The sequence below is a fragment of the Myripristis murdjan genome, chromosome 20, assembly GCF_902150065.1.
Source record: "Myripristis murdjan chromosome 20, fMyrMur1.1, whole genome shotgun sequence".
NCBI classification, from domain to species: Eukaryota; Metazoa; Chordata; class Actinopteri; order Holocentriformes; family Holocentridae; genus Myripristis; species Myripristis murdjan.
Window position 1 is genome coordinate 4,440,735 of NC_043999.1, and position 20,305 is coordinate 4,461,039.

Consider the following 20,305-nt stretch of genomic DNA (forward strand, 5'->3'; position numbering starts at 1 on the left):
CACTGACAGAGACACACACAGGCTACACTCACTCTGCACACACACTCACACACACACACACACACACACACAGGGTGCGGGTGGAGAGAGCTGCATATAGGGGCTACTATACCTCATTGTGTTTTAGGTTCCTCTCCATATAGATTATTATGTCTATATACAATATTTATATTTTTACAATAATCTGGCTGCCCCTGTTCTAATTCAAATAATACCACAAATCTGGGAGTTTCTATTCGACCAGTAAAACATGATGACAGATACAGTCTCTAGTATTTTTCTCGCTCTACATTTCCTCCTAAAAACCTCTTTGTTTTTTTTTTTTGTTTGTTTGTTTGTTTTTTGTTGTTTTTTTAATGTTATTTTCTGTCGCCGGCACACAGTGTTCCCCTAAGGCTTTCTGCTGTGACGCCCTCCTGCTCACCGTCACCAGATTGAACGGGGGTGTGAGAATGGTCACCATCGACCAACCAACCAATCAATCAATCAATCATCCAACCAGCCAATCAACCGATCGATCAATCAACCAATCACCAACCAGCACAACACGACTCTAAAGAAAACGGACGACTTGGACCACACCATATGCAGGTTCAAAAATACAGTACATCTTGATCTCGGGAAATAAATGAACAACAACGGCGATATACACGCACAGTAGGCATACACACGCATGCTCGCTCGCCCGCCCTCCCTCTCTCTCAGACACACACACACACACACACACACACACAGGCTACATGTTGTAGGCCACGTAGATGGGGTCCAGCTGGTCTTGTAGGAAGCCGTCGCGGAGGTGCATGCGCTGTTTCTCGCCGCGCGAGTTGATGGGGATGACGCCGACGTCCGTTACCACGACGACGCCCACGATCAGGTAGTGCTCCTCCAGCACCGCCTTGGTCACCATGGGAACCAGGTCCAGCGCCTCCTGCTCCGAGCCCTCCAGCTCCACGACGACGACCAGCAGGTTGGTCCAGGGGAACACCGCGCTGAGGACACACACGCACACGCACGCACACACACACACACACACACACACACACACACGTTAGAAGTTGACATTTTGTTTGGTTAAGAGCAAAGGAAGAAAAAAAAGGAATGATTGACAGGTTGACATAACTATACTGGCACAATGGCACACACACACACACACACACACACACTCACACACAGGTACACAGTTACACACATGCCAGTGCACACGTATCAACACACACACACGCGCACACACACACACACACACACACACAGAAACCTAAATACAAAAAAGCACATACATCGAAACACACACACACACACACGCACACACACACACACACACACGCACACACACACACACGCACACACACACACACGCACACACACAAAGAGTAACAGGTACACAGAGACACACAAGTGCAAAGACATACACAAACAGGCACACACACACAAGAAACACACACAGCAAACACACACACACACACAGACAAATACACGCACATACAGAAACACAAATAAAGAAACATACATAATAGACACACACACACACACACACACACACACACACACACACACTAAGTACATAGAGCCATGATCAATACAACAACCAAACTAAGATCGAGAGCAACACTCGCCTGCACTGTGTGTGAGTGTGTGTGTGTGTGTGTGTGTGTGTGTGTGTGCGTGTGTGTGTGTGTGTATGAGTGTGTGTGTGTGTGTGCCAGCAGACAGACGCACCACTCCATGATGCTCTTGTGCGTGCGGATGACGGAGGTCTCGATGTCGATGGGGTGGTATCTCATCCCCCGCAGCTCCATGGCCTCCTCCAGAGCACCGACCACGTACAGAGCATCATGCCTCTCTGCAGGGCGAGCGAGGGAGAGAGAGAGAGAGGGAGAGAGAGAGAGAGAGAGAGAGAGAGGGAGAGAGAGAGAGAGAGAGAGAGAGAGAGAGGGAGAGAGAGAGAGAGAGAGAGAGAGAGAGAGAGAGGGAGAGAGAGAGAGAGAGAGAGAGAGAGAGAGAGAGAGAGAGAGAGAGAGAGAGAGAGAGAGTGTTAGTGTGAACATCAAACTGTACCTCCTGGTTGAGGTTCTTCTGCGTCATCAGTCATCCAGATGTGTCAGTCCTGTTATATGTCTTGTGATTGGCCACGCCCCCTTTTGACCAGTCACCGTGAAAAGTTAATCAGCTCTTTCTTGGCTCACGACAAACTTTCCCACAAAGCTTTGAGCAAATCCACTCCTAACGTTTTGAGATAAGATGAGATTCCTTTTTTTTTCTTCCGCTCGGAGCAGCTTTCCAAAGAGCGTGACCGGAGTTTTATGCCACTTTTTTATCTGGTTAAATTTCAGGGAAAACACCATTTTGGTCAGAGAACGTACAACAGGGGGCGCTGATGAGACAGGCAGAGCAGCCGCAGACACACCGCCGCCGTCCAGAGGTTAGACTGGACCGAGAGCACAAACACAGGATTAGTCATGTCAGAAACATAAAGTGAAGACTGTGGGAGGAGTTTGGGCTGTCAGATGGAGAGACGGGATCAGGGCTGTAAACCAGCGGTCGCCACTCGCCAAATGCGCCTAAAATATTCCCTTGGCGAGTTAATTTTGGAGGTCTACCTGCCACAGGGCGGGTAAATATTTGCACCAAGTCATGCAATGAATTATGCAAGAGGTGGCTTTAAATTTGCCGATGTCGGGGGAACTATTTAAGTGTGACACACAACAAACAGATCACTAGCGCTAGCCGACGGGCTACGGGGAGCTACTGAAGTGCGACACACAAACATCACCGGTCAAGCGCTAACGTTAGCTACCGACAGGACTCTGTCAGAGGCAGGAGGCCTGACTTCATGGATGGACCTGACGACTAGAGATGCCATGTTTTAGGTTACCTAGGCATATTAAGGATGTCTGAGAGGAGATATGACGCCCTTTTTGGTTGCAAATGCCATTTTGTTTACAAAAAAAGATACATTTTGTTTATAAAGGTTATTTTGTTCTATTAATATTTACAGTTACAGTTAGTAGTATTTACAGAGTTAATGTAAATAAAAATAATTGTTCACAACAACAAAATATTAAAATGTATTTTAAATCTTACTTTGGCCTCTTCTCTAAACACGTATTTCAATATAATACTGTTATCTCAATTAAAAGTACTAAAACAGATGCATATGGGACAACAAAAGGCAATTTGTTATTTTGGCCGGTAAAAAAATTGCTTGGCCGGTAGATTTTTTCATCTACTGGTCCCCTTGGCCAGTGAGCCAAAAAGTTAGTTTACACCCCTGGATGGGATGCATTCACACTGTGTCAGATCTGTCTCTAATGCATCTCAAACCTCCAGAGGGGTTTCAACCGTCACATCTGTACCAGTTTTGTGCCTTTAGTGCATTTACAGCTGCATTTTCAGTGAGATTACTTGGTGCCAACATAGTTTGAGTGCCGCTCTTCTCACCGGCTCAGACTGACTGAACTGAAAGAGAAACCACTGCAGAGTTTTAGAGAACCGCTCCAAACAAGTTTTGTGTAAACTCTAAGAGATTTTAGGGACAAAGAGAGACACAGCTAAATGTCGTGCAGATTAAAATGAAGCCAAAAAGCAGCTTAAAGATCATCATGGATTATTGTTGGTGTGACAAACCTCCGCTGGCGTCGGTGAGCTCGGTGCGGCGCAGGAAGCCCAGGTATCCGGTCCGGGCCCAGACCGTCTGCGTGTCTCCGAAACTGAGCCGCGAGTTGAAGTGGTCCGACTGGAGAACCTCCTCGCCGTAACCGCTGTAGTACCCGCTGCCGTTATGAGCGCTGTGCACCCAGATCTGAGGAGGGGAGACAGGCAGGTCAAAATCCAGCTCTGCAAGAGGCCGGAGAACTTGTAAGAAAGAAAGAAAGAAAGAAAGAAAGAAGCCTAATGCATGGTTTTGCAATTTCTACCCGAGGCTGAATTTAAGACCAATATAAAAACATAAATAAAGAAACAAAACTAGCATCACCATCATGAGCTGCAGTTACATGGACAGTATTTCTTCAACCTGACTGAAATCGTTCTGATTAAAGATTCCAGCTTCACTGTTTCCATGGAGACTGAACAAACTGATCTGATCAGATGTGAGTTAACGTGCCTCAAAGCTTTTAATCAATTTAAACAGTACAAAGTGGGTCCATCTGCTGGGAAGTGTCTAATCTGCTGGACATATAAATATAATCCAGGCTGAGTCATGTTGGCCGGTGGTGGCGCCCCCATCAGGTTGTCCATCAGACTGTAAAAATGAAACCTGGCTGCTGGTTTGGGCTTTTATTCTTGTAACAGGAAGCCTTCAGACTTCTCCAGCAGCTTTCTGATTTGCTCGAGGGTTCGCTGGATTCGTTTTCGTCTTTTCACACAACTCGTCTGAACAACTCGAGGTTTCCAGCCTTTCTGCCACAGAGCCGCTCAACAATCCTTTTTTAACATTTAACTTATAACAAAAACAGTTGTTATCAGATTCAGAGCGGCTGTGTTTCGGTGCCGCCGTGTTTCTGTCCCTCCTGGAAACTCGTCCCGTCACTTGATGTTCCCCCACATGAGCAGAAACAACAGATTTATTCCAACCAAAGAGAAAACAGCAGATTAAGAGATTACATGGTTATTAGGCGCTGATATTTTCCTATTGAACAGATTATAAAAGGTTTACAGCAGCGCTCTCAACCCGACTGAAAACTCCTTCTGATCGGACCGGTCTCTCCTGATTGAGGTGGTTACATAACTACGTTTATTGTGACTGGGATTTTATTCTGATTAGGGTCCATGTAAATACAGCTACTGACTGAACAGCGGTGAATAAAAGAAAGAAAGAAAGAAAGAAAGAAAGAAAGAAAGAAAGAGAGAGACTAAGCGGTGCGTGTCCACTGACTTCTCCGAGGTGTGAGTCTCCCAGCGGGCCCTTGGTCTCCGGGTTGGCGATGATGATGCGGACTCCGGGTAGGATCTGAAAAAGAATCGGTCGCCATGGTTACCTGCTCTCTGTGAGTCGTCTCTCAGATCCCGACATGAATGCAGGTCCAAAAATAGGCCTGGCCGCTCACATCCGACACACGGCCACATTCCAGGCTCAAGGGCAAGACAGAGAGAGGAGCTCAGGGCAGAGGCAGAGAGCGACACCTCTGATTTAAATCGTGCACTCTCACACCGAACCCACATGTGGTGAATCAAACAAACTTATTCTGGGATCAGACTCGCTCTCGTCTTGCCGAGGACCGTCTTAGGAACCTTTTCAGGGACACGCAACACAAACCTAAAAGAGAGACGAATTCACACAAACACGCAAGACTCGGGCAAGGATGGGATGAGCTGGAAAATTCCACGGCTATTTCTGCCGCGGACAGCATCTCCTCCCACGGACGGTGAGTCAAAAACACAGCGGGCTGAGTCGGCGCCCTGAAACAGGCCGTCCCGTCTCCCTCTGTTTGTGGGGGAGAGAAAGTTCTATCAAGATCCAAGACAAAAACCTGGCACTTAAACATCGCTTGACGCCGTACCTCGCAGAGAACGACTTAAAGGGGGTAATAAACAAAGTTTTTACAGCCTCATAACTCAAAATGACCGTAATACATCTGCTGGGGGTTGATGTTGTTGTTGATCAATACCAGTGACTCACCAGCTGCTTTTCAAAACTCACTTTCCGGACTCTTTTTATTTATTTTTTATTTTTTTGAAGAAAGGAAGAAAAAAAAAAAAAAACTTTCCACCCACCGGAGTTTCAGGACTCCCACATATTTCTGCGGGCCGGAGCTGCGAGCAAGCAACACATTTCAGCTACGAAAGCTAAAAATCCTCCTTCTGAGGCCAAAACAGAAAACGCCACAGCAGTTTCACCACAGCAGAGCTGAGTCCTGCTCTGCTTACTCATCTCTGCTGAGCACAGGGCACTTTGCTCAAGGTGCAGCGTTTCCTACTTATTGTTCTCACTTCATTGTTTTGTTATGTAACTGCTGCAGCCATGCGTATTTAGGACATCTTTGAATTACTTTGATCGTATAATTAGTGTGATTGCTGTATAACAAACACAGAAAAAAGTTATTTTAATCTGCATAAACATACATATTTAGTGGGTAATTGCAGATTTAAATAATTTTTAAAACACCATAAAAAACACAGTCGTCCCATATGTCAAACCATGCAGGATTCTTTATGGATTTATGCTATCACTTTGTTTATTGATGATAATGATGACATTTATGGTTTATGAGTTATGAAATACATGGAAGTGAATGAAGCCCCATCCACTGCCATTGTATTAGCAGGTGTGCAGCTGCATACAGTATTATTTATTTATTATATCTTTTTCATGATTTCTGTTTGGCTTTGACTTGAAAATCCATCCTGTTGCATGTGTTTTGTGATTTGTAAGTTTGGGGACTTATTTTGGTGATATTTACAGCAGAGATGTTTTTTCAAATTCATGTTTGATGTCTTGTCGTCTGTCTTCTCTTTGTGAATAATGAGCCACGCCTCCTGCTCAGGACACAGAGACATAAAGGGTCCAGCTCAGGACAAAAATAGGTTGTTTTTTTGACTTTCAGTGCATACATGTCAAAATAAATAATTTCTAACGAGCTCCTTGCTCCTATATTCTGCTCTAAGTTTTTGTTTTTCGTTTTTGTTTTTTGCACTTGGACCAGCGTCTCTGCTGGAAAGACACACTCGCTCTCCGGGCACACCACTGATTGTCTTTACCGCTCCATCCTGTTGCCTGTGAGACCTTTTGCTGGTGGTGACGCACTTTAAGTAAAACTTGCTTTGCTTTGCTTTACTGTGAAACAACAGAAGTTTGCAGAGGTCAGAGATTAAAAACACCGTAAGTCATTTTATCTATTTTCTGTGTCCATTAATGACGATGAAATCTAAACCCACTGAGACGCTTCTGCTGTCTGTTCTGGGCACCCAAAACACCCAAAAGTTAATTAAAACGCACAAACAGCAGCTGCTTTCAGTCCTTTTTCCTTCCTGTTTTAATTATTTTACTGTTTATCTCTGCATCTTAAATGCTTTCTTTGGCTTTTCTTCCTCTTTCATGTAAAGTGCACCGCGCTGTGCTGCTTTTTAGCGTTTAAAGTGCTGCATATTGGTTATATATTATTCAGCCATAACAACTCGTTATTGTTGTGACTCACCCTGCTGTGCAAACATGCTTAACCTCCAGTATCCTATTTATTATTCCCATCTTCCTATCTTTGTTTTCCTTTGGTGTTGTTTTCCTTTTTTTGGTGCCTTTCTGACTCATGTGAGCACTAGAAGCAAATTCAAAGTCAAATTCCTTGCATGCATAAGCCAATAAAGACTGGCCAATGAGGCTGATTGTGATTCTGAAAGAACAAAAACTAGATGTGGAGAAACATTTTCGTTAACTGAAATAAAAATGAAAAAGATGCTTTGAAAAAAAAAAACAGCAATAACTAACTGAGACTGTTTTGTGTCTTTACAAAACAAACTAAAATAAAGTAAAATTACAGAGAAAATGTCTTTAGTTTTCATCTCTGTCAATTTATTTGTTCATCTGTTTCACTTTATGATGGCTTTATGTTTTGTTGAGTTTCATTACACAATACTTTTCTCACCTTTTTGAATTCGGCTACAAACAACCCATATCAAGTCGGAATGAAGTCGGTTAGTTCCTGAATCCCAGTACCGGGCGTCGGGTTCTGCCACTTGGTTCTTGGTTTCGTGGTTTCATGCTAACTCTCCTTATCTATGCAATCATGTATATACTTCAATTCCATCTGTATATTGTCATATTCATTACCATCTGTATATTTCACAGCTCATATCTCTTTTTCTTAGGTTAGCCCTTATTGTATATTTTTAGTTTTTAGTCTTTATAGTCTTTATTGTAAATATTTAGTTAGTCTTTATAGTCTTTATTGTATATATTTAGCCTTTATTCTATTTTATTTCAATTTATTGTATGTTTCTACTGTTGCTGATCCCTGGTTGGGATCAATAAAGTATATCTATCTATCTATCTATCTATCTTAAAAAAAAAAGACTAAAACTAACACTGTCAGTCTGTCAGACTTCCCGTGAGGAGCTGAGGAGCGGCAGGAGTTAAAGGAAGTGTTGCAAACGATGCGCTGCAGTAAAAGTCCTGCTCCTCACTGCCTCCAGACCAAACCGTGAAAACAGAGATGAGGTGTGTGATAGTCGTGCCGGGTACCCACTGCAATAAACAAGCTGTCCAACATGATGCATGATGTTGTTTTTATTACGTTTTCATGCTTATGTTTTTTTTTTGTTCTGTGCGTCACTTTGAAGTGTGCGTCCTGCATGAAACACACTTTATAAATAAAATAAAGTTTATGGTGATCGTGTCTGCGAGCTGCTTTTCGAGGATGTTAAAGGACTTCCGGGAGGTCGGACAAACTGTGACTGCGACAAAATCGCTGGTGGGTTCAGACTTTTCACGCGTAAGAATGTCAACAGACTATAATTACACTGGTGTTGATCCTTTTCACGTCTCTTTTAAGATCTTTTCCAAGTCAGAGTCCGCTGGTAAATTTGGTGCACGTATGATCCATCGATCAGCTGCCACCGCCTCCCACCATGTATTTTGGTTCCGGAGCAAGAAAGAGGAACAGGTCATGCAGTGATACAACCTGACATTTTCCCTGAAATGCGTCCCGATTGGTGGATCGGATGCGAGCGGCGCAATTTAGCACCGGACAATCACAACCTGAAAAAGGGTTTTCAGTCGTGTTGCTGCCAGGTGTGTGTGTCTCCTGATAAGCAAGGCGACATTTACAGTAACTGGCAGGTTTCAGCGTGGTAAATTTAATGTGATGTTCTCTCTCTCTCCCACACACACACACACACACACACACACACAGAAGGAGAGGATGGCATGTATCAGGGCTAGTCATGGACTCAACCTGCTGTGTTCGCTGACTCACTGCATGTGGGAGAAGATTTGGTCGATAGCAGAAATAGTCGTGGAATTTTCCTAAGCTTTCAATTTCCTGCTTGTTCATTTCACCGCATCGTATAAGTTTCAGTTTGTTTATGTCAGGTCTATATTGTCTTATACATCAGCGGCAACCATAATCTAGTCTTTCTGAGTCTTACATGATCATTTATTTTTAATATCACCGTTATTTAAGGTGCTGCAAGTCATCACAGTGTGAACCTGCACAAGAATCCGCAGCTTTCACTCTCCACTCTTATCTCCCCAACTTTAATATGCAGCAGTTATTTGCTTATTATTATTGTTTTTTTTTTTTATCTAAATCATATCATGCAACCAAAATCACACAGGGTGGGGTTAGTGGTGGAAATTCATATCTGTTTGGGAGTTCTCAACATGAACATGACTCTTCTCAAAGTTCAAAACTGAACCTGAAATGGAAATCTAACCTCATGTTAAGGCTGGTTTATATTTCATCAGACAAACTGTCGTCCAGCAGCATCTGACAGTCCTGGGCGTTTACATCCAACATACGGGCGAGTCGGCGAGCGACCTGTTTCTACGGCAACATGAAGTGCGCTAGTATTAGGGTCTCTATGGCGACCGCTGGCGCTCAGCGGATTTGTTTACACGTTTCTGTAATGACGGCAACAGCGGCGAATGAAACACATTCACGGATGGACATTTCCACGCCTCCTGCGCCGGCCTCGCCTCAAAAACATCCATGACTACAATGACAAGATAAAAAAAAAAAAAAACATGCATCTGAAATCATGTTAGTACAGATGGTTAGGTTGCTTCTCCATGGCAACAGGACAACCTTCTGGGCCAGTCAATGAGGGATGGAAATGATCGACTAATCAACCGCTTGTGACCAACTCTGCTAGTAAAATACGAGATGAAATTTGCAAAGTGATATTGCCAAAAAAAACAGATTTTCCCACCACACTCCTCAGCTGAATCTCGCACTTATTAAGGAGTCCACAGGGTGGCACTGTCGCTCTGCTTTAGGCTAGTCCTCCCTTCGGTTTCTCACTGGGACTCTGAGCTAAACTCCGGCCTGGCCAGCACTCTGCGTCAGGTGAGGTTAGCAAAACACTAGCTACTCGCTCTTTGCTCCTGCTGCTCCTCCACAGCGTCACCATGACACACGGACACGCTCATTTCTCTCAACCAGAACATGTGAAACGATACAAATGATCAGGTAACAGCCTATCAAAGACTTTGATTTTATTCTGATTACTGACTATCGAAGCTGGCTGCAGCCTAATTTTGCTAATTAGGCCAAATAAGACAGAATCAGCAGCAGCAGCAGATATAAACAGAGAAGCAAAAGGCGAACACATGAAGTGAAAAAGTTAAAATATGAGTGAAGAGACGGGAGAAACAGGCACGGTTGGAGATGCTTGAACAAAATGTCATTTAATTGTGAAATTTCCCCACCGTGATACTAATAAAGGAATATCTTATCTTATCTTATCTTATCTTAAACTATCTGAGCATGTTTACCTTCAGGATATTTTATCTTTCTTTATGTAAACTGTTGTTTGCTTGTTTGTTTTGAAGAGCAGCCAGATAATGTTACCTGCCATATGACAAAAAGAAAAGGAAGCGTGGAAGTGTCACAAATTAAACTGGCGCTGTGAATGAAGCTCGATATAACTTTGACACAGCAGTCAGACTGTTTGTTTTGATTCCCTGTTCATTTAGGACGACTGGATTATCATTTGCATCCCCACAATCAATGCTGTGTGACACATCAGGAGGCTCACGGGTGTTTTATGTCTTGTCGGACGTTTGAAATGATGACAGAATGACAATTATGAGTCTCGCAGTCACAGTTTGTCTCTCAGGAAGGAAACGTGTGAATAAACTACATCCACATCCAAACCTGAGTGATAAATCACACTCACCTTGCCCGACTCCATCAGTGGTAAACTGTGAGGGGAGCCTCTCTCCACCAGCCGCACCCTGACACACACACACACACACACACACACACACACACACACACACACACACACACACACAGATGTTATTAAACACATCAGAAGCTAACAAAGCGAGCTGTCAGGATGATTGACAGGTGGACGTACCTATCGTGGCGCAGGGCTCTCATGTCCACGTACACGGTGGTGGGGTCCGGCCCTGATGTGCCCTGCAGCCAATCACAACGCAGACAGAGTGAGCATGGAGTCAGAGGACTGTAATTTACACTCACACACACACACACACACAAACACTACAGCACACAAACACACACATTTACAGTGACATTTCCACAGTTCTTTTTACATCAAATGTCAAGTTTTCCATGACTTCTCATGGTGGAAATGTGGAATCTCCCTGACCTACATAAACCTAACATGACCGTTTTATTTCTTTGAACACAAATTTAAAAACATTTCAGAGCCAGAAGTTGCGTTTAAGTTTTTCATTCAATTTTATTATTTTATTCTGTGGGGGAAGTTAACATAACGTGGACTTCTTCCAAGTTGTTGATGTGTTTCTTGAAATTGAGGCTGACCAAACTCCATACTCCCTGATCGATGGGAACCAGGATTATTACAGTTAACTAAAACTAAACTAAAATCCAGAACTAGGTGTGAAAAAAATTTAAGTTAACTGAAATAAAAATAAAAACTAGACTTTAGAAACAAACAAAAACTAAGTGAAACCATATTGGGTGCTTATAAAACTAAGTAATACAAAATATATTTCTCAGTTGACACAGGTGACAAGAAAAACTCATCATTTTCAAACAATAAAATTAAACTGAAACCAGCAAACCCACTGTGGAAACTAAACTGAAACTAAACGGAAGTGAAAACAAAAACTAAAAATGAAATAAAAATAAAAAAACGAATGAAAAACACGACACTGCAGTGGCTCTGTTGGGAACGCTGCCTTCCTGTGACGGGCGTTCCTGTGAGGCTGCCAGCGTTTCTCTTTCTTCCTTCCAAGTTTCTCCTGTTTTCCACCCAACGAGGTTTACGTGGGAGTTTTCCCTTGTCGTCAGTGAAGGTCTAAGGTTGTTGTTTTTCTTCTCTCGTTTATTGTTTTCATCATGTGGGCGTCGTGAAGCCCTGTGAGGCTGTAACAGCAATTAAGGGCTATAACAATAAACGTGACACGACTTGTGTTAATTCCTGACCTGTTTTACCCCGACCCTCACCCGAATACTGACGCTGCTCCCAAACCTGATAAAACAAGTTCATTTCCGCTGTGAGGACGGGAATAATAAAAAAAAAAAAAAAAAAAAAAAAAAAACAATACCAACTGTAAACTATATAACGTGTGATGATTTCTGTGTATCTTACTGCTCAGCTCCACTGGCAGCCCTCAGATTGAAACACCTGCTCCCAAAAAAAAACTGGTCGGTTTCACAAACTTTTTCATGTTAGACCCCAGAACAGACGCACAGGAGACCACACGCCAGATTTGAGAGCATCATGTTCAAAGGAATCCCCTTCTCAGAGGATTAATTTGTTAAATTATTAAATAAAAACCACGGGTGTTGTCAAACTAACTATGATCATTATAAATTACGATGAACACATTCCCTTGTTGCTCTAATTTCCAGGGAACGTCGCAGAAGTGAAATGAAGTCAGGGCGTCTACAGGTAAGAGAGCGGTAAATGTAGTGCTTTAAGACAGATTTTAATTAAAGTTAAGACTTTTTTTTTGGGGACAAATCGTCTAGTTTTTACAAATCAGCATTTCAGGTGCGTGTAAAGGTAAATCCTGTGTTTGTGATGGAGTGCAGAGGGAACTTTTAGGTAGGAATAACTACATGATTCTATGAGATGTTATATATTTTCATTAGTACTGGTAAGTGTCATTTAAGTTTTTTCCACAAAATATTCAAAGGTAAATATTTAGGATTTTCTAGGATTTCTCTCTGCTGCTAAGTATGACAGGTAAGTATAAAGCGAGTCGAGTACATAGAAATACATGGATAAGAGAAATAAAATGGTTTATTTGGATAAAATTTTTGAATTTTGAATTTCCCTTCTGGGATGCATAAAGTTTTATCTATCTGTCTATCTATCTATCTATCTATCTATCTATCTAAAATGGTTTATTTTTAAATTAAACCTCACAAAGTCAGATTTAAGATTATTTAAAGTCTTTTAAGACCTGAAATTTGCAAAATTTAAGACATTTTAAGACTTTTTAAGGACCTGTAATGCATTTCTCCTCTTTCTGTGCACCCGCTGCCACCCTCTGAAGGACCCCTGGCGGGTCCCCAGACCTCATCTTGGGAACCACTGCTTTAAAATTCCACGAGCTGCGTCTGAGTTAAGGGAAACAGCTTTCACTGTTTGGGCTCGAGGTAAGAATACGGACGATTACTGACTACATGATTCTAACAGACTTTTGCTTTGATAGCAGCTGCTGGAATTAATCTCAGCAGAAGTTGTTTTTGTTTTTTTAAACAGAACTTGGGATGGGTAACTTCAGGATATTGTTTTTGGATTTCTCTCCACAGACGCTAAAGTGCATGGCCTGATTTCTTGAGTGCATGAAAATGTATGAAAAGTGAAAAGTGGCTTTAGATTAATCTACAACGGCCTCAGTGCAGAATGTCATTAAGAAGAAAACATCAGGTTTAGAGTTTTGTAACATCAGTCATGTTGAATTGCATGAAGCAGAACTTGACTAATATTGACAAAAAGAAATTAAAAGATAGATAAATGAAATTTGGTTAAAAATTGTGGGAATTAAGACCTCATAAATTCCAGTGTTAGTCAAATTGATTAAGATTAAGACTTTTTAAGGACCTGCAGACACCCTGCCGGTAGGATTTCTGTGGCACACACACACACACACACACACACACACACACACACACTGGGTGTTACCTGCAGGCAGATGGCCAGGTTGACCCTGCAGCCGAAGGCGGTGCTGACGGAGCGTGGGTGGAGGCCGAGGTCCTTGAAGAGCTTGGAGAAGGAGTGTGTGAGGGACATCCTGGGCCGCTCCTCCGCCACGACCACGCAGGCCCGCACCCGGGACAGGTCCAGACCCCGCGCCTGCACCCGACGGCGTGGGGGGCGGGGGTGAGAGAGAGGCAAGAGACAGGGTGAGAGATACAGAGAATTAAAGCAAGAAACAGAAAAATGGGAGAAAGAGAGCGAGGTATCCATGGTTACCGGTTAAGAGCTGGGAGCTGTGGCCATAGAAACACCTGTCAAAGTCCCATCCATCTTCATTACACAAAACTAGACTTAAGCACCACACAACTGCATCACGACACACTATTTTCCACAGATTGCGCGTGCGTGTGTGTGCGTGCGCGTGGTTGTGTATAAGTGTGTGTACGTTTTGACAAAGCGGCTAAGTAAAGACCGCGTCTGCTTTTCGCTCTCCAGTCTCCATGGAGACTCGCAGAAAGCCGATCACTAAAATTAACTCTGTGTCTTTTTATCAATCGCCAATCAGAGCCGTCTGAGTCCACGAGTTCACCAATAAAACGTCGCTCCAGGCCGCCGGGACGAGTCGGAGTCCATTACTGCTGCGCTAACACACACACAGCTGCTCTCACTCACTCCGCCTCCGATTTTATTCAGCTCCCCGCCATTTCCATGACTAAAATGTTGAGTTTTCATAAAGCTAATATAAGTTTTTTTTTTTTTTTTTCCTAGAACAAGATTCAAAACACATTTCACATCCAGACGTCTGATTGAACTTTATTATTCAGTTTCATCCTGCAGGGGAAGCGAACATAACGGGAACACGGTGAGAAAATGAATGTAATGTTTTGTGAATAACTCCTGCATACTGAACACAAATATGAAAGCAACATGTGCAGTTTAGGTTGAATGTTTCATGAGCTAAAATTACATCCCTGATCATTTTTCCCAAAAAAGTTTGAATCGTGTGCACAAATTCCTTCACATGCCTGTTCACTATCCGCTTTCAAACTAAACATTTTGCTTTATGAACAGTAACTAAGCGAACATTTGAAATAGTTTGATGTTGTGTTTGTGTTTTGTTAAGTCCAGTCACTGGTTTATTTATCTATTTATTTAATTGTGGTTTAATTGTGGCTTATACCCAAAAACTTTTTTTCAGTGTGCAAGAAATATTTATGCTGCATTCATATCATATCAGTCGATGTAACCAAATGACTGACAAATTGGGGAAAAAACATTCACCTCAGTTCCCTTCTGGTAATTACAAGTATGTTTTTCATGTTTTAAGGGAAAAAAGCATCAGTAGAATGAACAACTAATCTGTGTTGTTGTTTTTTTTTTTTCATGTTGTTTGCTCACTGCACCTGTCAATCAAACAGATTGGGCGGGACATGGATGTGAGTTTCTCTTTTCTTTGTCTGTTCAGCCGCGGTGGCGATCGCTGCAAATCCTAACCACCCAGCTCTTCTTTTTCTTCTCTTCTATTTATTTCAACACAAACCGGAAAACGCATCACTTGTTGTGCAGCAGGAGAGAGCGACCAGACACCGAGTGTTTAAAACAGAAAACAGGAAAGATTTATGCACTGGATCACTGCTGGGTTAGATTAACTGGTGATAGTGTGTGTGTTAAATATTAAAAATGTCGCAGCTTATTACTTCAAATTAGGGATGGGCGATAAATCGATTAAATTGATTCATTCACACTGATGCAAAAGAATTTGTCCATATAGGGTTTATCATTACAGCTGCTGGCAAGTTTCCCTCATGCACACAGAACGTGCACACCCAGAAAATCATCACTCATGAACCACCGGTCCTATGATCCCACCCGCACAAATTCCCATCAGTTAGAAGTGGTAGTTAGTGAAAACATCGTGAATCGTGAAATATTTGGAAAAAATCGAGACTGCCCAGCCCCGCTCGAACCGACTGTATATTCTGTTTTATCTATTTATTCTCTATTGCACTCATTATTATTTAGCTCTTGTTTTTTAGCACTAGTTGTATAGATTATATTGCACTAGTTATATAGTTTATATTTTAATTATTTAAACTGCCCCACAATTCCATCTCTGTTGTAATCCGGAAGCCAAGCAACGACATTTCATTGCCAAAATCTCACTGCTGTGTTTTTTTGTGCAATGAAAATAAAGAAAGTCTAAGTGTAAGTGTAAAGGTGGCTGTCGTGGAGGCGTGTTTGGTGTTTTGGCAGCGGCCCGCCCACCTTGAGCGCCTCGGTCTGCAGGCCCAGGCCTTTGGTGCACAGCTCCATGACGCTGTAGGAGCAGAAGGTGTCTCGCACCCTCAGCTGGCTGACGGCCAGCAGCCACAGGGCCGGGTTGGACTCCAGCTCCACCGGGGGGATCAGGATGGACTGGTGGCCCGAGTACACACTGCAGAGGGAGCGGGAGACCGTCACACACACACACACAAACACGCAAATTAACACACACATAACCACACCGATGGACTTCTTCCAATATCTGCATATGGCACTGCAGGTTTCAGAGAGCCTTGGACAGTTTTAAGGCGTTTTTTTTTTTTTTTTTAAGGCGACCTGCAACTGAGAGCAGCTTAACAACCAAAAAACAGAAACAAAGCCATCGTCCACTTACAAATGTGATACTGTTTTAAAGGCCTTAAAAATAAAGATCGTCCTCCAAGTTTACAGTAGTAGATGTGTATTTGTATCTAAGCACACACACACACACACACACACACTCACTCCTGTAGTTGACTTTAAGAAGCTATACGGACGTGCAAACATGACGTTTACTGGGGAAATATTTAAGGGCTACACCTAAAGAGACTGATGGGCGAGTGCTGGAGGAAATATTTTATGGTTACACCCATTCAAATTAATATTAGAGGACAGACTAAGAATATGGTTATGGGGGAAATATTTAATAGTTCACCCTCCATACCATCAGTATGACATTTGGCTAATTTATCCTTTATATAATCAGGTGGACTGAGTTAAGTTTTATTCCAGTATGAAACTTTCTACCTTCTCTTATAAGGCACTTTGCAAACCTTGTTTTTTTGTTTTCAGTGCAATATAGTATTAATATCACCCCTAACAATAATTACATTTATTATCTTTTTTATCAGTAAACTCGAGAACCAATTACCTCGTTAACTTCACAACAATAAATAAATAAATTAGCCTTGTTTGACTGCTGTAAACATCAAACATTTCAGCGGTTTAACAGTAAGAGAAATAGAGGGAAATACATTTTAATAAAGTATCCGACTGTATATAAACGTGGGCATAAATGCTGCAGAAATTGTGAGATATTTTTGCTTTAAAATCACTGACAAGAACAAGATCATCCTCATTTCAAAGTATCCTGCAGTCTGTTCTGTTTATACCTGAAACAAGTCCTGCAAAGTTCAGAATTTATTGCGTGGAGGATTTACAACAAAAAACCAGAGCCGGGATTGAACAGGTGTGACGCTCCGGAGAGAAACATCAGAGGAAAGAGCCTCACGCTGCACACAAATACAACACAAGAGATCTTCCTTTTCCCTTTTTACGTTTTGATATAAATCACAGCACCGCGTGTGAAATGCTGCTGCTGTGATAAACTCGGTGGTGTGGCACGGCGGTGACAGATGTGTACGGGGGGGGGGGGGGGGGGGGGGGACGCATTTAGAGGGTGCGCCGACCTGCAGAGGCACCAGAGGACGAAGCCCAGGCCGCAGTACGGGTCCAGGCAGATGGCCACCTCTCTGGACGGGTACAGCTCGCACTGCAGCTTCACCGACCGGCAGAAGGCTCCAACGGCATTGTGGGACATCTGCAGAGAGACGGAGACACGCAGACGGACAGACAGAGTTCATTTAAATTCAGAAACACGACACGCGAGTCGCTGGTCTTCCTGTACCTTCCCTACTTTTGTCGTTCAATACTTACGTGGGAGCTATGTTTTTTAATTTTTTTTTTTTTGTAATTTTTTTTTCCTTGTTTTGTGACACAGCAACCGAAAATATTTCACCATGTAAGTCGCAGATGGTTCAACAGCAACTTGTGAGCTTGAAAATTATACATTCTGAGATCCCGAGCATCAAAGGTTTGACACACCAGCTGGCAAAACGGCTATGCGCTGTCTCATTTTTTAATATTTAACACCGATTACATTTAAACTTTATTTGTTTTGTTTTTTTTCTCTTTTCTTGTCTAGGGCCAGACTCTAAAAGACAATTTTGCCAAGCTCACATATTTTAAATATTTATCTTGGTACAGCAGCTTTTCTTTAGTATGACGATGAGCATTTAATGCGACTTACAGTGTATTTGCAATATGAGGTCACATGTCTTTTCAGGTTCATATTAATGTGGTGTCCATGTGGGTTTCATAACAAAATTCAGGGGGTGATGTCAGTCTGTGGTGTGACCTGATTGGTGGGTCAACCAGCCTATTTAAGATGATCTCGTTTTGTCTGTAAAATAACCTGATGAGCGTCTCTGCACTGAAACGCTGTCATTAAATATCTCTGACTGCAAGTGAAGAGCACAGTCTAACATTTAACCCCAAAAGGTTCCTAGATAGATAGATAGATAGATAGATAGATAGATAGATAGATAGATAGATAGGTATACTTTATTGATCCCAAACTGGGAAATTCCCACGTTACAGCAGCATCATCAATAAAAAAAACATAAAATTAAATTAAAATTAAGCAGTATATACAATAGAGACTCAATATGCTAAATATATACACTAAAGACAATAAGGGCTAAGTATATACCTAAGAATATGAGATGTTGAAATGTGAGATATACCGATGGTAGTAATAAATATGAAATATGAAATATACAGATAGTAGATCGTATGGCACAGAGTGGCAGAACCCGACGCCCGGTACTGGGATTCGGGAACTGTCAGGCTTGATTCGGTCCCATGGAATCACCACTTCCAATAAATACACTGTTATGGTGCTGAATAATGGATAATAAAATAAACAACTAAGGTGCTGAGTCGTGGATAATAAATAAACAAACTAAACACCCTCACATGCAGACAGTAAATATCTGATGACTAAGTTTTGAATTCTCAGCTCATAAAAAGCATAAAAGGATCTGTGCACCAAAGCAGAACACACCCCAAAAAAAAAAAAACTGTTGCTTTCCCAAACAATTTAACACTTGCTCTCATTTACTATCCATCTTTTTCCAGACCTACATAAGAGACGTGACGATATGTTTTCATTACGGCGGGAGTGTGAATTTGTCACTTAGTCCTGATTGATGCGCTTTGCACTCGGGGAGGACAATGCGCTCATGGATATTTATTTCAGACGCTGATGTGTAAATAGGTCAAGAGTGTCCAGCAGGACGAATCACAGCCCTTTTTTTTTTATTTCTTTAAAAGCTTTAAGCGTATCAGTCTGCCGTGTTATTTACAGGATCTGGGTTTGCTGCTGCTGCTGCTGCGGCAACTGGCTTTCCCCCCCCGGAGTGAATAAAGTGATAAATAAAACCAGAAAGTAAGTCTGTGTGTCTCAGTGGCTGCCAGGCGACAGGACTAGACTGTCTGGGGGACGGGTCAGCGGGCGGTGATCACGCTGTAAAAAATCTGCATCGCAACGTCTTCAGTGTTCAAATCTTGTTTTTCCTCAAACAAAATTAAAAAAAAAAAAACTTGTCTTGAATCAAGTGTCATTGTCTTGGTCCGAGTGGGCTGATCTACCTTATTCTGCCTCATTTCAACAGATTTATACCTGTTCACTGATTAAAAAAGAAAAAGAAAAAAAAGGAAACAAGTGGGATTATCTCGTCCCACTTGGCGCATGGCACATTTTGCTCCCACTTATCTGAAGAAAAACAAGATTTTAAACAGCGGATATGAGGTGACATGACTTGCAGATTTTTTTTGCGGTGCAGGATTAGCGCCGGGCTGACCTGAACGCCTGCCAGCATGCCGGTCGTCGACACGCTGAAGTCCAGATAGGCCAAGCCGTCAGGGTTGGTGGGCTTATACAGAGCGGGAGGCTTCTTCTTTGGCAGGTCATCTGGAACACACACACACACACACAGATATACACACTTGTATTATTACACTTGCGAGGACAGTTGCTTGGTTCATGGTTCATCCATGTCATCAGCCCTGACTTCATGATGGGGCTCCCAGTCTGAGTCCAGGCTGAAATTCCCAGCTTCTCCATGACGTTCCATGACTAAAATGATGAATTTCCATGACCTATATACATGCACTTCTTTCCTAAACTAAAATTTTAAACCCAGTTCAGATTCAGCAGTCTTACACAATCAAAAATAAATATCATACTTGGTAATATTTACATTTGGCCATATCTACCTAGCGAGTGATTTCTTTTTAATTGAGCACTGCAAAAACGCAAAATCTTACCAAGATTATTTGTCTTATTTCAAGTCAAAAATGTCTTATTTCTTTTGCCAGTGGAAAAAGTGAAAATTCACTTGAAATAAGTGAAAATTTGCTAGAA

General features: G+C 42.3%; 1 protein-coding gene across 2 annotated transcripts in view; it reads right to left on the reverse strand.

The window, feature by feature from the left end:
• Nucleotides 1-202: 202 nt before the first annotated feature.
• LOC115379116 (disco-interacting protein 2 homolog C-like) overlaps nt 203-20,305 on the reverse strand; it is a 73,310-nt gene continuing 53,207 nt past the window's right edge. Inside the window, exons 29-38 of one of the 2 annotated variants that reach the window (XM_030079813.1) lie at nt 19,743-19,852; nt 17,508-17,638; nt 16,063-16,231; nt 13,783-13,953; nt 11,014-11,075; nt 10,831-10,888; nt 4,874-4,948; nt 3,625-3,799; nt 1,717-1,840; nt 203-989 (exon numbers count right to left, since the gene is read on the reverse strand). In XM_030079813.1, coding sequence (XP_029935673.1) covers nt 737-989; nt 1,717-1,840; nt 3,625-3,799; nt 4,874-4,948; nt 10,831-10,888; nt 11,014-11,075; nt 13,783-13,953; nt 16,063-16,231; nt 17,508-17,638; nt 19,743-19,852 — 1,328 coding nt within the window. In that variant the 3' untranslated portion in view covers nt 203-736. The remainder of the gene's footprint in view (nt 990-1,716; nt 1,841-3,624; nt 3,800-4,873; nt 4,949-10,830; nt 10,889-11,013; nt 11,076-13,782; nt 13,954-16,062; nt 16,232-17,507; nt 17,639-19,742; nt 19,853-20,305) is intronic. The other variant, XM_030079814.1, reaches the window with a different exon arrangement.